The sequence below is a fragment of the Zalophus californianus genome, chromosome 3 (assembly GCF_009762305.2).
Source record: "Zalophus californianus isolate mZalCal1 chromosome 3, mZalCal1.pri.v2, whole genome shotgun sequence".
NCBI classification, from domain to species: Eukaryota; Metazoa; Chordata; class Mammalia; order Carnivora; family Otariidae; genus Zalophus; species Zalophus californianus.
This window is the reverse complement of record NC_045597.1, coordinates 29,146,018-29,161,433: the sequence shown is the minus strand read 5'-3', so window position 1 is coordinate 29,161,433 and position 15,416 is coordinate 29,146,018. Positions and strand designations below refer to the sequence as shown.

General features: G+C 37.1%; 1 protein-coding gene across 2 annotated transcripts in view; it reads right to left on the bottom strand.

Annotated features, from left to right (window-relative positions):
- The window catches only part of OBI1 (ORC ubiquitin ligase 1), a 44,698-nt gene that overhangs the window by 9,298 nt on the left and 19,984 nt on the right, over positions 1 to 15,416 (bottom strand). For both annotated transcript variants that reach the window (XM_027591029.1, XM_027591030.1), the window contains one exon: positions 14,215 to 14,303. In XM_027591029.1, the coding sequence (XP_027446830.1) occupies positions 14,215 to 14,303 (89 nt within the window). The remainder of the gene's footprint in view (positions 1 to 14,214; positions 14,304 to 15,416) is intronic.

The following is a 15,416-nucleotide window of genomic DNA, read 5'->3' as shown; positions in this document are numbered from 1 at the left end:
TATACAGCAGTCCTCATTAAATACTTCTTGAATAAATGTTATTTTCTTACTTTAAGATGCATCAGTGCCTTAATCAAGACAGAACCAACAGCATAGGATAAGCCAAAGGTCCTTGGGTCCCTTTTACATCTGAGTATTCTGAATCACTATATTACTAAACTGGATGTTTCATACATTTCACTGTTTTTTTTTTTTTTTTTCCACTGACACCAAGGAAAACAACAGAGAACAGCATATTCAGAGTATAGTTCTGTGGCTTTTTTTTTTTTCTTCTTCTTACTACAGGCTTGCCATCTTATACTGCTCCTTCTAAAAAAAACTGCCGCTTAGGGCACCTGGGTGGCTCATTCAGTTAAGCATCTGCCTTCAGCACAGGTCATGATTCCAGGGTCCTGAATCAATCCCTGAGTCCTGGCTCCCTGCTCAGTGGGGAGCCTGCTTCTCCCTCTCCCTTCCCCTCCCTCCCCCCCCCCACTCGTGCTCTCTTCTCTATCAAATAAAATCTTAAAAAAAACAAACAAACCTGCCACTTTAACCTTACCAAAAGAATGGAAACATATGAGACTTTTGACATAGCCATTAGGAATTTCAAGCTTACCCTCGATTACTGTATTAGATTTGGCAAAGGGAAATTATCAAGTTATATAGAAATAACAATTAGGGCTGCATATCTGATGCTATACTTCCATAAAAGAAGACAATGAAGATAAGAGCTTATTTAACTTTGGGTTTTAATACTCTTATTCACACTAATTCCAGATATTTCCAGAGTACATAACATTAAATGAATCAATGCCAAGGCAAGCCGGAGGGAATTCTAACATCATTTACCATACTTCCTTTTCCTGAGCAAATTTCAAAATGGAGTATTTTTATAAACATTCCATTAGAGACCAAAAGGCTTTGATTTTCAAAGTAGCAGTGATGGCCAAAGGCTTCATTATGTCAGAGAAAACATCGTAAAGCAGTTTGGGAGCTGCAACTGATATATCAGAAGTGTGCTAGAATCCGGGAGAAGCTTAGTCTTTTTCAGCTTGCAATGTTAATGAGTATATACATTCTGGATCAGGGCTCCCCTTGTCCAAAAAGCTACAGAGGTACAAGACTGTTCCTGTACCTACTAGCAGTAAGAGAAATGAAAGTCCTATCAGTTTGACCTTTGAGGTATTACATCTAGAATAGATTATCACTAACAATGAAAAGCTCCTCAGTCCACATTTTCTCATAGCCCATTACATAGGAGTAATAGGACGTGCTTGAAGGGGATTAAAAGAAAGCAAATGTGGTAAAAGAATAAATGCCAGAACCAAGTACCAAAAGACCTAACTTCTAGTGTTATGCTGCCATTAACTAGTTGTGAGAACTTGAGCAATGAACTTGCCTCTCTAGTTCTCAATGGCATCCCCAACAAAAGGGATAAAGTCAGCAAGCCCAGTGAGTTGCTGAGACCACTAAACTCCCAAAACATCAGGACATAGGGGGACATCAGGGAAATAAACCCACCTGCCCCCCATGTATCTTTGATTTCATATCTTTTCCTTACTTGCTAGATGAGGTTGTATTTATGAAACAAAGTGAAAGCAGTCTTTGGATCCAGACTAGCTTTTATGATCTGGCCTATGTGACAGTTTTCCAGCATTGATATCCTTGCTGCACATGCTTCCAATACTCATAAATTTCAGTTGCCACAGTTTAGGTAAATAATACCACTTACTTAACAAAGTGGCTCAAATTTACTGCATTATATTAACTGTAACTAACTGCATAAAATAAAAATTTCAATACTTGCTTTTCAGTTCACAAAACAGTACATAAATAACAGATGTGCATCAGTGACCAATCGGGTCACTTCTTTCTAAGTCTGAAAGTGGATGGTCACTCTGCATCTGTTATTCAGTTCACACACAGACAGCAACACATGTAGTACTGTCACATACATTTTACAAAAATGGATAACCAACAGACAGACTGGCCAACAAAAATGAAGGTGCAGCAAAGAAATGAATAGTGATCAATGAAGTACAACTGGAATCAAATATAAATGTAGTTATTGAAGAACTGACCATGGAAATGTTGAAACCGTCACCATTTGAGAGACCCTAGCGATGCCTGAGGAATCTGGGAGCTGCAAACTTATTGACATAAATGAGAGAAGTAGTTGTGGTGAAAAGAATAAAGATGTCTAGAGGAAGTGACAGGTTGGCAAAAAACTTCACATTAAAGCAATCTGGAGATATTTCACGACACTGAAAGCATTAAGGATGAAATGTTGGAAGCTGATGCAAACTTAGGAGTATGACAATTCGTCAAGACATTAGAAAAGATGCTAGTAGCTTCATTTAATAAGTTCTAGGATAGGAAGACAAGCACTATTCAGATTATTCTCCACAGGTTTTTTACAAAGAAATAAAATACTTCACAATGTTTCTAATGTTTTAAATTCTACTACATAAATATTAGTGTACTAAATATTAGTTTTTCTTTTTTCATTTCCATATACATTTATAACTGACAGTAAGAGATTTAATGTTTTGACAAAAATTATTAAAGTTTATAAAGCAACTTGATTTTTCCCATTGATTATTAAGAATGCTTTTCATTTTTACTTGAATGGCCTTTTTTATGGTCCTCCACAACTGTGCAGAGTGAGGATTACCTATACTGAAGGAATAGTTGATATGTAAGAAAACCAAGTAAACTTCAGTGAGTCTTGAATGTTTTTTTAAAAGAATAACCCATTCATAGAGGGAATTTTATTGTAGAGTTGCCTGTTTACACAACTGCAGTTATGTATCTTCTCAATTCCCTGACTTTCAGAGATATTAGAAAATATCTTATTTTAAACATAGAGTAAAGGTAGGGTTTCGAATGAAAGAACATTCCATTATTCCTTTCCCTTTCCTAAATATTTTCTCCTAAAGCCAAATTCACCAGTTAGAGATTCCTTAAATTTGCAAACTCCTCATTTTGATTATACGCAATGGAAGTAATAAGCAGCTTGTAATATGAACTCTTCAGAAACATGAAATTTTGATAGGAGTCAGAAGAAAAGGGAGAGGCCCAAGTACTGTGTTCTGCCTTGTGCTTATGTGTGCAGGGTGGGCAGAGGGGCATATTTCAGGGAAAGAGGGCACAGAGGTCCAGGACTGTAGGAAGCTCAAAACTGTACTTGGTGGGGTGGCGTGGGGGGGCTTTCACTCTCACCTGTTTCCAAAGAGTAGTTTGTGTGTTCACCCATATCTATTTCACCCTTGTGTACGTGTCAGGAGGATGGTCAGGGGCATTCTGTCTTTAAACTACTACGGAAGCTTTGGGAAGTAGCTGATATATTTTTATCTGCTGCAGAGCTGTATGACTTGTCAATATTTCAAGAGTTTTCTCTTTTTAAAATTAAACACCCAGTGAAGAAAATGCTACATTCTTAGAGAATTTATTAATCACAAAAGTACTGTCTATGACCAATCCTAGCCACACAAGTTGGTTCCACAAAAATATGTTAAATAATATGAGCCATACTAAGAGAACAGGAAGAAATTCTTCCCCCCTGAAGACTCAAGACAACACTTCTGTTTTCTGGACCATCATCAAAGAAAGAAAGAAACAGCCCAACATCAAATAAATGAATGAATGAATGAATACATACATACATAAATAAAGTGAACTTTTGTGATGGAATTTACCAAGAGTAAGTGTAACAAGTAAGTCTTTAACAGTAGCCTGACCACTACTGAAAATGATAGTGACAAAAATAACTGCAGAAACCACAATTTATTAAATGTTTACTTGAATCAAGCACATTGCTATATGCTTGTTATATATTATCCTTTTTATTTAATTGTCCTGTCAACCCAATGAAGGAAGATCTGTTATTTTTATTGTAAAGATGAGAAATGAGAAGCTTAAAAAGACTGTCTCTTGTTCAAGGATTTGCAGGAATGGGATTTGGATTCAAGTGTGTCTGAGTCCAAACACCATGCCTGACATTATATGAAGTGCCTAAACATGAGATCCCTTCTTCAGTAATATAAGTACCTATTTATACTGTAAAGTAATATAAAATACAAGCTAGGATTGCTGAGCACTGTCAGTCTGTACACACAGTTAAGTAACTAGGATTGTTGTAATATTTACTAAATACATACATTTGCTAATAAAACCTGGAGTAGAAATAAGGGATCAAGATGTGGAAAGACATACAGATATGTATGCACAAAATTGAGAAATATTTATCAAAAACCTACTATGTTTTAGACACAAGTTCAAGAATATTTTGCAATTTCCAAAGATCATTTACTGAAGTGGCCTTGCAGAAAACTATAGCACAGACAGGTCACCCTGACAAATGCTAACCCAAAGAGGGTAGCTATTTTAACCAGAGATAGGAAGACTAAATCAGAACCCAAACCACAAATTTGAAAGCCCCATCTTTAAGTGAGCTAACGACAGAAAGTATACATGATCATTTTGTCTACCTCATGCATAATCAGCAGGCATCTTCAACTACAAGGAAACAGTGCTACTTACGTGAAATGAGCAAAATTAAATGCAAAATTTTAGGGCCTAAGCATCACATCGGTACTTGTCCTGAGGTCTTATACTGAGGAATAAAAAACACAAGCTATATTATGCTGCATCTAAGTTTTACCATAAAATAGAAAGTGCTTCAACATTTGCAAGAATAAAAAAAAAGTCACAATATCCTCCTTAAAGACAAAGGTCACATGGACAGTGGAACTAGATAAAGAATTAAGGCCCACACAGCCATTCTTCCTCTTTCTACCTCCCAGAAGTACCGTTTAAAGATTAAGGTACAGTCTGCTTTGTAAACTTTCAAACAGAGAGCAGGGTTTTAAAATAACAGCTCACATTATTAATACAATTTTAAAGGAAGTTTTGTGTGTGTGTGTGCGTGTTTATTAAACTAAACCATGCCTTTGTAGTTGAAAACTGTGATGTTGAAAATTCTTGCTGAGATACCTAGAAATTCTTAACACAAACAACCTAGTGTTGGGCTGCATATGTAAACTGAAGAACAGATTCTCTTTTGTGGTCTCTAAAAAGGGCTATTAGACTGCCTCTGAAGATGGAGTACTCTTTTTACTATGGAATAAATTCCATTTTATTTGATAAATATATTTCATTTCAATTCCACATAGAAATGCCCTAATTTTCTGCCCCAAAAGAAAAAATCAGCCTTGAAGTTTACAGGACATCAGTGGGGATCTTAATCTTTCGTGGAAGGAAATAACCTATGACATGCTATTTCATATCTTTTTACAGTTCTAAAAAAAGGACTTACATGTTTTCCCAAATATAATAACCTTAACAACAAAATCTCAACAGTATAACAGGACAACTACTGTTATATGAAAAAAAGCATACTTAAAAATCTCCTGACTGGTATCTATCTATTTTTCACTACAGTTAAATCAACCTCTCTCTCACCATGAGGAACAATCTGTTTTTTTATTCTTCCAATTCCAAAGGGAATGTTTACTAACATGAGAAACAATCTAAAACAAAATAAAACAAAAACTGTGATCCAGCCACCCTGTAATTATTACTCTGATGACAGTTACTGAGGACTTAAAGTATGCTGAGAGGATATGAGAAAGGAAAACAAAAAGTGTAGAACACATTCTATTTCTCAAGCAGGTCCTAATCATCCCAACAACCTTATTGCTTAGTCATTAGCATGCATTGCAGGCTCTTAAAATATCTTATCAATACAATAAAGACAAGTTGACAGAAAACTGCAGAAACTGTCCATCCCCAATTAGCTGAATACCCAGAGAAGGGCCCCTCAGGCGGCTGAGGGGCCTGAGCACACCTGGCTGTCACAGTCTGGCCCCAGGGTATCATCAGGCTCCCCTGACAGTCTAAAAGTTCCCCTTCCGGGAAAACCAAAGGGCATAGCAGAATCAGTCATCAGATCAGGCTGGGGTCAAATACCAGGAATCATGGCGTTTGTCAGCGCAGAATCATTAGAAGAAAAAAGGCCAGAATAGGTCAAGAAGGGACAATAGCCAAGGCCAGCTAGACCAGAGGTGCTGCTGAGGAAGTCGAAAGACAGGAGTAGTCTGGATGGTACTGGCATGTCTTGAGACACAGTTTAGGAAGAGGAGAACTGTGAACCCAGGAGCCACAGCTCAGAGTCAGCATGGAGACAGATCAAAAGGCAGGATAAATCCAGTTCAAGAAAGGCAACTCAGACAAGAAATCTCGTCCAGAAGCCCAGCAACATCACCTCCTCCTTTCCCCTTTCTTGCTCCCAATCGCTAGTATGACTCAGGAAAACCTCAGAATCCCTCTGCTCTCATTTGGAGAAAATGCCAAGAATCTTGGGAGTTTCTTGTCCCTGTAAACTCTTTGTACTTTAAGCTTCAAGAAAGCTCAGAATCTTAACTCCCTGATTAGTTCCTTCCACGTTACAGCATGGAGTATTAGAGTATAAGGACTCCTTCCTTCTGCCAGTCTCCAGAGAAGGAACACACACACACACACACACACACACACACACACACACACTCACACACACAGAGTCATACACACACTTACATGTATTTTATACAGATATACATATGGCATGCATTTTTATAAATATGTCTTAGCTCCAAGAAGCTAGCCGGTAGATTAACTGAGCATGACAGCCATGGAACTTGTCAGTATACCATGTGATAATAATATAATAATAATAATATATGATAATAATATAAGAACAATGGGAAGAACAAGAGGAAAGTGTTTCTTCCATCTTAGGAAATCATGGAGGGCTTCACAAATAAGAGTAACAACTGCGGAGGAATTAACAAAGCAGAATAAAAAGGGAGAGGCTAATGGGAAGGACCAGGGAAAACAAACGAAAAGGCATGAGCTAAGGTGCAAAGGCCATGTCATAACATGGTGAATCTGGGCCCAGGGAGCAGCATGGCCAAAGCAGAGTGTAAGAATGGAAAGGTTGGAGAGGACACAAAAAGGCCAAAGCTAAAGTCATATTGTAAAGAGCCTCACAAACTTATGAAGAAATTTGGGCTTTAATTTGAGGACAATGGGGAATCACCAAAGGTTATTAAACAAGGAAGTGAGATGATCAAATTTATATTCTAGAATCTTGGCAACAATAAGGCAGATGCTTTAGGGTTAAGAGTGGAAAAGAAGAGGAAGCAGTCAGAAGGTTGTTTAAAATAGACTAAGCAAGAAATCATGTGGATCTAAACTAGTGGGAATGAGAAGATGGATTACAAAGACATTTAGGAGGTAGGACAGATAGAATATACTGAACAATTAGGTGTGGGATGAGGGGAAGGGGTGGAGAAACAGAAGACTGAGGTTTTTATCTGAGGCAACCAGATGAGTAGTAAAGCCATTAAGGAGGATAAGGAACAAAGCAAGAGGATAAACAATCTTTTGAGTAGAATGGATAATGGATACAATTATTTAGATACACACCTCTACCAGTTCTTTGTGCTACACGTTGTTCCAAGGACATGAAATTATTTCCGTTAATCCTTGCAGTAACACATCATCTACATTTTATATAAAGAAAATGATGGCTCCAAGGGATTAAGTAATTTATTGAGTGTTATTTATCTATTCATTTAATTATTCAACAAATATTTATCAGATGCCTTTTAGGTGCTGGGGTTTTGCAAGTAAAGGAAACAGGCAGTAAGATTCTTACCCTTGCAGAGCTTAGAGTTTAGAATGGAGGGGACAGACAACAAACAGATCAAGCTATTAAGTAAACAAGATAATTTCAGACTGATTAGGGCTAGGAAGACAATAATACTATAAACTAGCTGTGGGCTCTGTTATAAGCACATTTCAAGTTTTAATTTATTTAACCCTTACTACAACCTATTAGATAGGTACTACTTTTGGCCTCATTTCACAGAAGACAAGAACAGAGATACAAAAAGGTTAACTGTCTTCCCACAAATCACAGAGCTAGTAAGTAGACAAAACCAGAGTTCAGTCCTAGGGAGTCTGGCTCCGGAGCCTGTGCTCGTAATCACACTATACTGCTTCATCATGCCATGATTTTATTTATTACTATGGTATCACAGTAAGACAGAGTAAGGACTTAGAAGGTACTGAAGCAGAGGGCTGCTTTAGAATGAATGATCAGGAAAGGCCTCTCTGAATCTGATGACAGAAGGAGTCAGCCACATTAAGATCTAGAAGCAGAACATTCGAAGCAGAGAGAAAAAGTCCAGCATGTTTTAGAAACAGAAGGCCAGTATGGCTGGAGCAGGATGAGTTGGGATAATAACATGAAGTGGAACAGGCAAACACAGACTAGTTTGTGAAGAATCTGGATTTTATTTTAGGGAAAAACAGGACAGTTTTAAGTAGGAGATTTTTATATAATTTGATTTATATTTTATAAAAAGACCATTTCAAGTATGGTGAAAATGAATTCGGTAGGGGAAGGAGGGGCAGAGTGGAAGCAGGGACATTTGAATCCAGGTAGTCTGTCTCCAGTGCTAAGCATTTATTTAAACACCATGCTATATGGTTGAATTTAAGGTATAGGATCTTGGGTGAAGGTATAAAACAGACAGAAATATGAATCTACAACTGAAGAAAAAAGGTAAAACCAAACAAAGATTTATTAGACTTTATTTTATCTCTGACATACAGGTAGATGATTATTACAGCTATGGGAGTAAATGCGATGGCTCATCAAGGAACACAAATACAGCAAAAAGGGAAGAAAGCCCAGGTCATAATCTATGAAATCTGTCCTTTCTTCTTCGGAGTACTTTTTTTCTTATACTAATAACAGAAAATACTGTTCACTATCCAGAGAGTATCTGGAGGCTTTATCTTCCCCCAGAAGGAGCAGGGGCATGGAGGAAGATTGGTCCATAATGACAAGCCTTGGGGTTGCTGTGCAGTAAAAGAGCTGCATGCAGGGAGACATTATCAAATCCATAGATCTCACTAAAGACACAATGACAAGAATACATAACATTCCTGAATACATATTTATAGAAAGGAAAGCCATTAATCCAACTATAACCAAGTTTGATATATAGAGTTTTATACATGGAGTTTAACACCCTATGCTGTTAAGGTAACTTAGTAGCCGAGGGCCAGAACTGTTGCTCCACTAAAGCCTCGTAATAGCCAGCACAAACCGCAGAAAGCCTGCCTAGTGCACCTAGAGCAAAAAAAAAAAAAAAAAAAAATGGCACAACCGATCAGAAAGATCTCAGAGAGAGGGCATGAAACCTTTAAATGCTTTAAAAGTCAATTCTTCGTATCTCCTCAAGCTAAAAAAAAAAAAAAAAATACTAAGGAACTCCTAACTCTATCAAGGACAAGTGTATCTACATTTCTGGGCACAGTTTAGGAACAGTAATTGAAGCCAAGGGTATTTAGGAATATTAACACCCCTTAGCTTCTTCTCATTTTTGTTGTTTTTTACCATGTGGAGGTGTGACACTCTTGGCATTCCCCACTGAACAGGAGACTGAGAACAGGCCTTTCTGTTTAAAGCACAGAGTGATGGATACAGTGGAGTCATGCTAACCAGCTATTTAAGTGGGGTGAGGATAGTCACGATGGAGAGCTATGCAAATTACATAGAGGAGTTCTGCTCTGATCAGTCTGAGAAGGAAGCCACCATGTTTCTCAAGCATAACTGTAGCTACTACTAGAGACAAGGGGCTAGAACTAAAGGGACTACTTAGTATTTCTAACAGCTCAAGCTGTTTCCCTCTAGCTCAGAATGCCTTCCTCCTCATGGAAATCTCCATCTTTCAAAGCCAGGCTCAAGTCCTGCCTCTTTGATAAAGACTCTCATCATTGCAACGCACTGGTCATTCTCTAAACTCCTACTGCGGTCTCTACTGTTTGACTAAATCTGTTCAGTATTTAATTGTTTCATGTATTTGTGTCTCTTGACTTCGTTAGATTATGAGCTTCCTAGAGGCAGGGGCCATGTTTCATGGGTTTTATTTTTTTATTATACATCCCCTTTCTTCTATTAAAATACTCTATAGTCTATATTTTAGTATTCATTTCTAAAAGAAAATATGGACATTTTCTTAGGTAACCACAGTTACCTAAACAAAATTAACAGTAATCTCTTGGTATCACCTAACATCTAGCTCATATTCAAATTTACCCAATTGCCTCAAAATGTCTTCTGACATGCTGTTATGAATCAACATCCAAACAAGATCCATATATTGCATCTGATTATTATGACTCTTAATTCTCTTTTATTGTAAAGCACACCCCCCTTCCCATTTTGTCAATGATTTTTTTAAATTTAAAGTCAATTAATTTAAAATCAACTAATACAGTGTATTATTAGTTTCAGAGGTAGAGTTTGTGACTCATCAGCTGCATATAACACCACCTAGCCATTTTTCCTATTAAGTGTACCACATTTGGGATTTGTCTGTTTCCTCCTAGTCTTAAGAACTATGTTTACTGGGGCGCCTAGATGGCTCAGTGGGTTGAGCGTCTGCCTTCGGCTCAGGTCATGACCCCAGGGTCCTGGGATCAAGTCCTGCGTCGGGCTCTCTGCTCAGCCGGGGACCCTGCTTTTCCCTCTCCCTCTGCTGCTCCCTCTGTTTGTGCTCTCTCTGTCAAATAAATAAATAAATAAAATCTTTAAAAAAAAAGAGCTAACTTTATCATCCATTTACTACAAATACATTATTAGGAGCAGAATATGAACCAGAACTCTATAAAATGCAGTGGCTACAATAGTGAATGCAACTATAGTCCTGGCTTAGACAGAAGAAAGCCGTGAAATAGCTGTACAAAATATTAACTACTAGCAATTATGATATGTGCTATGAAGGGAAAGTACAAAGTAGTAAGAGAAATTATAGCAAGGGGACTTAACCTACTTTAGGGATCAAGAAGAGTATTTATTTTATATAGTTCAATGCACCTTGTACAGTGTTAAGTAAATAAACATTCAGTACTCCCAGGCTGGCTGGGAGAGTAAGTTTTCTTCAAATTATCAGCCTTATAAACAAAAGGACACATCACCATCTCTGTGGAGTTATGAACATTAGATGTGATTCTCTTAGGACTCCATGTTAAAGAAAACTGAAAAGGCAAACAAATGGTGGTTTTCCCTAGTGAAATAAACGATTTTAGAAGAGAAGAAAAATTCAGGAAGTGGCTATATAAAATCAAAAGAAAAAGACCCCATTTTCTGGACCACCAGTTTAGATATTAGGACAATGGATTTTTGACAAGGAACAGAATAGATATTATTGAAGCCTAGAAAAATATGCTTAGTAGAATATCTGACATACTGCTCAAAAAGGCTTTTAGGTTAAAGTTGAGGAAGGAAAATTATCCAGGCACACTTTAAGATTGGATATAATGGATGGAAACAGACAGAACAGAAAAACAGTAACAGAGAAGATAAATAATAACCCAGATTTTCATTTTAAAAGCTTATAGCACTGTTTCTAAGTATTATAAAATACATTACTTTTATACAGAACTCTCTACTTGAGACCAATGTAAATGTTTAAGTCACCCTTGTCCACATCATGTTAGTCTAGTTGGGGGTAACAGCATGATTTGAGTGTCTTGAAAAGAAATACCTTCTGCTATGGATTGAACTGTATTCTCCACCCACAGCCAAATTCACGTGCTGAAGCCCTAACCCTCAGTCTGACTATATAAAGAGAGTCTTTAGGAGGTAATTAAGGTTAAATGAGATCATACGGTTGAGGCCCTTAGTCTGACAGAACCGGTGTCCTTATAAGAAGAGGAATAGAGGGGACACCTGGGTGGCTCAGTCGGATAAGCATCCAACTCTTGATTTTGGCTCAGGTCATGATCTCAGGGTCCTTGAGATCGAGCCCTGTGCTGGGTGTGGGCATGCGGCCTGCTTAGGATTTTTCTCTCCCTCTGCCCTTCCCCCACCCCCCTTTCTCCCTCTCCAAAAAAAAAGGAGGAAGAGAGACCAAAACTCCCTTTCAGACATGTGAAGACACAGTGAGAAGGTGGCTGTCTGCAAGTCAAGAAGAGAACCCTTGCCAGAAACTAAAACTGCTGAACCTTGATCTGGTATGTCTAACCTCCAGAACTGTGAGAAAATAAATATTCAACGTTTAAGCCACTCCATCTAAAGTATTTTGCTGTGATAGCCCAAGTTGACAATTACACTTTTCTAAATTTTTTCCTCTCTAGTATCTAAATCTTAAAGCTCTCTCCTCTGCATGATTTGTAGAATATGTCTGCGCAATTTGAAGGATACATTGGAAACTAAAGCTATGTGCCTAAAAAGGCTACCTTGACAGCTAACCAAGTAGACCAAAGAAAAATAATTGGTTAAGGAACTTCCTAATCAAGGGAACAAAATGAAACAGATGGTTTTATTTGCTTGCATTTACTTTTACACTCTTGAAATTGCATATTTTTTCAATACAAATGGGAGCTCTCTTCAGGTGACCAGATCTGGGTATTTTCAGCTGTGGTCAGCTTCTCTCTGAATCCCACTAGGGTTTGGTGATGCAGAGTAAACAAGGCTATAAATCAACTGCAATGCATTTAATACCTCAATGCATTGCAAATTGATCTCGAATAGGGATCAGTTCAAATCGTTTTTTTTAAGTGAAATTGTTCCTTTCCCCTGAAGGGAAGGAATGGAAGTCAAAGATAGCAAGTCCTAAAGTTATATGGGATTCAGAAGTGTGGCTGTTTGTTAGGATAGTCAGAGGCCAGGTTTCTTCAGGTGAGATTCTTCCGTTACTTACCAGGTTGGAACCGTGGATATTTAAAAACACATCCTGGTAGCTGGCATTAAATCTGAAATCTGGTGGGCAACTTTTCAAGAAATAAAAGCTACAGACAAAATAGCTTTAGTTCCATTCAGCACACTGTGGGAAATGCAGCTAATGGACAAGCATTACTATGACTGGCAAGGCGAGGTGCCAATAAATGAGAGGAGCAGAGATTCAAACCACCACATAACAGCAACATTTCCTAAGCTTATTCCACTAATTTGTCAAAGTAGAACATTATCTGAAGTGAAAGAAAAATGAGGTTGGAAAGCACAGGGGAAGGAACTATTTAAAAGTAAAAGCTATGCTTCTTTCTCTATTGGTTAGTTATCTCTGCTTTGAGTAATTATGGTTTAATTCTACCATTTCCTGATACCACACTTGGTTTTACTAAAGGCAGTGTTTTCTCTTTTTCATATGGTAAGCAGAGAGCTACTTCTGGTAGGACAAATTTCCAGTTGTTTATGTCTGCCTTGCCTTTTTCCAGTAGGAAGAAATGAAGTCTAGTCATTACAGAACGAAAGTGTGGAGCTCTGATATGTCACCCCTCACAAAGGGATGTAGGGCTATATTCTCTGCTTACCCTTTTTTTCCCCTGAAGAAGAAAAACTTCAAGTGCTATCTCCCATCTTTTCTCCATCTTTAACTCTCAACTCTCAATTGTTTCTTATAATTTTAAACAAACTGTTAAACAGGGCAATACTTGTACTCTCTTACTTGGAGTGGAATGAAAACTATCCCATCATAAAGGAAGAATAGATTCACTTATTGTATAATTAAAATCAGTCTAAAATTCAATAAATAATGCCTTAAACTCTATTTCAGATATGCTTTTTAGTATAATGGTTAATGTAATAGTGTAATGGTTCTCTGTGTAATGTAATACAGCATGGACTCTGGGACTGGACTACGTGGGTTCAAATCCTATTTCCATTACTTACTAGCTGTACAGATTGGATAAATTAACTTAATCTCTCTATGCCTCTGTCTCTTCATCTGTAAATGGAGAACACTAATAGTACATCACAGGTTGCCGTACCTGGCAAAGAGAAAGCACTATACATATGTTAACTACTATCAAGATTATTTCAGAGAATATCTAAAGGGCATTACGTTAATCGCCCTACTCTCTGTTAGTACTATTAAACAGTTACATACAAAACCAAGTGAAACTTTTTCTGTCTTAGGTCACATAAAACACTCCTCTTGCTAATCAGATAAGGAAAAAGAATAAGAATGAAATCCTTTCTTCAAAATTAGCCTTAAATGACACAAAGATTTCACCAATAACATAAGTATACACTTGACTTTTAGAGGCAAGACATTCTATTTAAATCCACATCTTTCAATGAAAAGAGTCAAATGAAAAACACATACAATAATAGCAGCTTATTCTAAAACACTGACATCACCTGAAACATTGCTTTATGAGCAAAATACATACTTCTGGGGTGATCGGTTATCAACTTCAGCCTTCAGTCGTAAATTCTCCCTCACCAGGCCACCATTTTCCAATTTCAATTTTTTATTTGCCTTTAAAAAAAGAGTTGAAAATAATTAAGCACGAACTAAAACAAGTGCCTTACAAAAATTATGTCATGAGCCATCTGTATTTTTTAGAGTGATATCAGAAAATTGAATACTAGAACAGAACATGGTCCTCAGAAACTTAAAATCACCACTGGGAATGACTTGTGAAACTGTGAACACAGCCAAGCATTTTTAATCCATAATCCCCAAGCACTTTGCAATTCTCCTATCCAGGGAAATAAACAGCTATGTTAGTTAGCTTAGCGTCATTAAGGGACTATACTAATGGCAAATATTTTTTTTTTCCTTTTTCACATAACTGAATATTCTAAGCATGGTAACATTAGACTATATGCAATTATTTGCAAAACTAATGCTAAGAGTTAATTCTCATGAATTATGAGCTGTAAGCTGATTTTGGGTTGCTACTTAAAAATAGCTTTTTAGTGATAACAAATCTAATATAATTAAACCACTTGCTTTCTTTCTTCAAAAGGCTTTCCCAAATGCCTTGGCTCACAACTTCTGGGACTCTCAAAATTGGGTCAATATTTTCTAATAAAATTCTAAGAATTCTCTTTTGATTAAAAAGAATCCCAACTATGACTTTCTTTTTGAATTGTATGATACCTAAAAATTGTCTAACAAAACATTAATTGCTAGAAAATTTAGAAGTTGAATATTGATTCTAGACAAAAAGTAGTGTGCCTCAATTTTAGAGTCTTCTTAAAAGCTATTTAAATTCCTCAGTCATGGCATTTTTTAATCCCAAAGAATAACACTCCCTAGCCTAGAAACCAATCTGACTAACTTGGCAAGAGAAATGTATTTTGTTTGACTAGAACACTGACATTTGAAACATTTTAAAGTGAATGGGTCACGAAAACTGTCAACAAAAAGGCTTAACCCAAAAGACTTAAAAACAGATTTCAAAAATTTGACCAATGTTTTTGAATAATTTCCAGAACTTCTGACTATACTGCTCGTCCACCCACACACAAATACGCCAAGAGGATGACAACAGAGGAAGGGCAAAAAACATTCTCTGGGCACAAAGCCTAACTAGCTCTTGCACTTACACTCATGGAGGTTCTTTTTGGGCTCTTGAACAGCTAC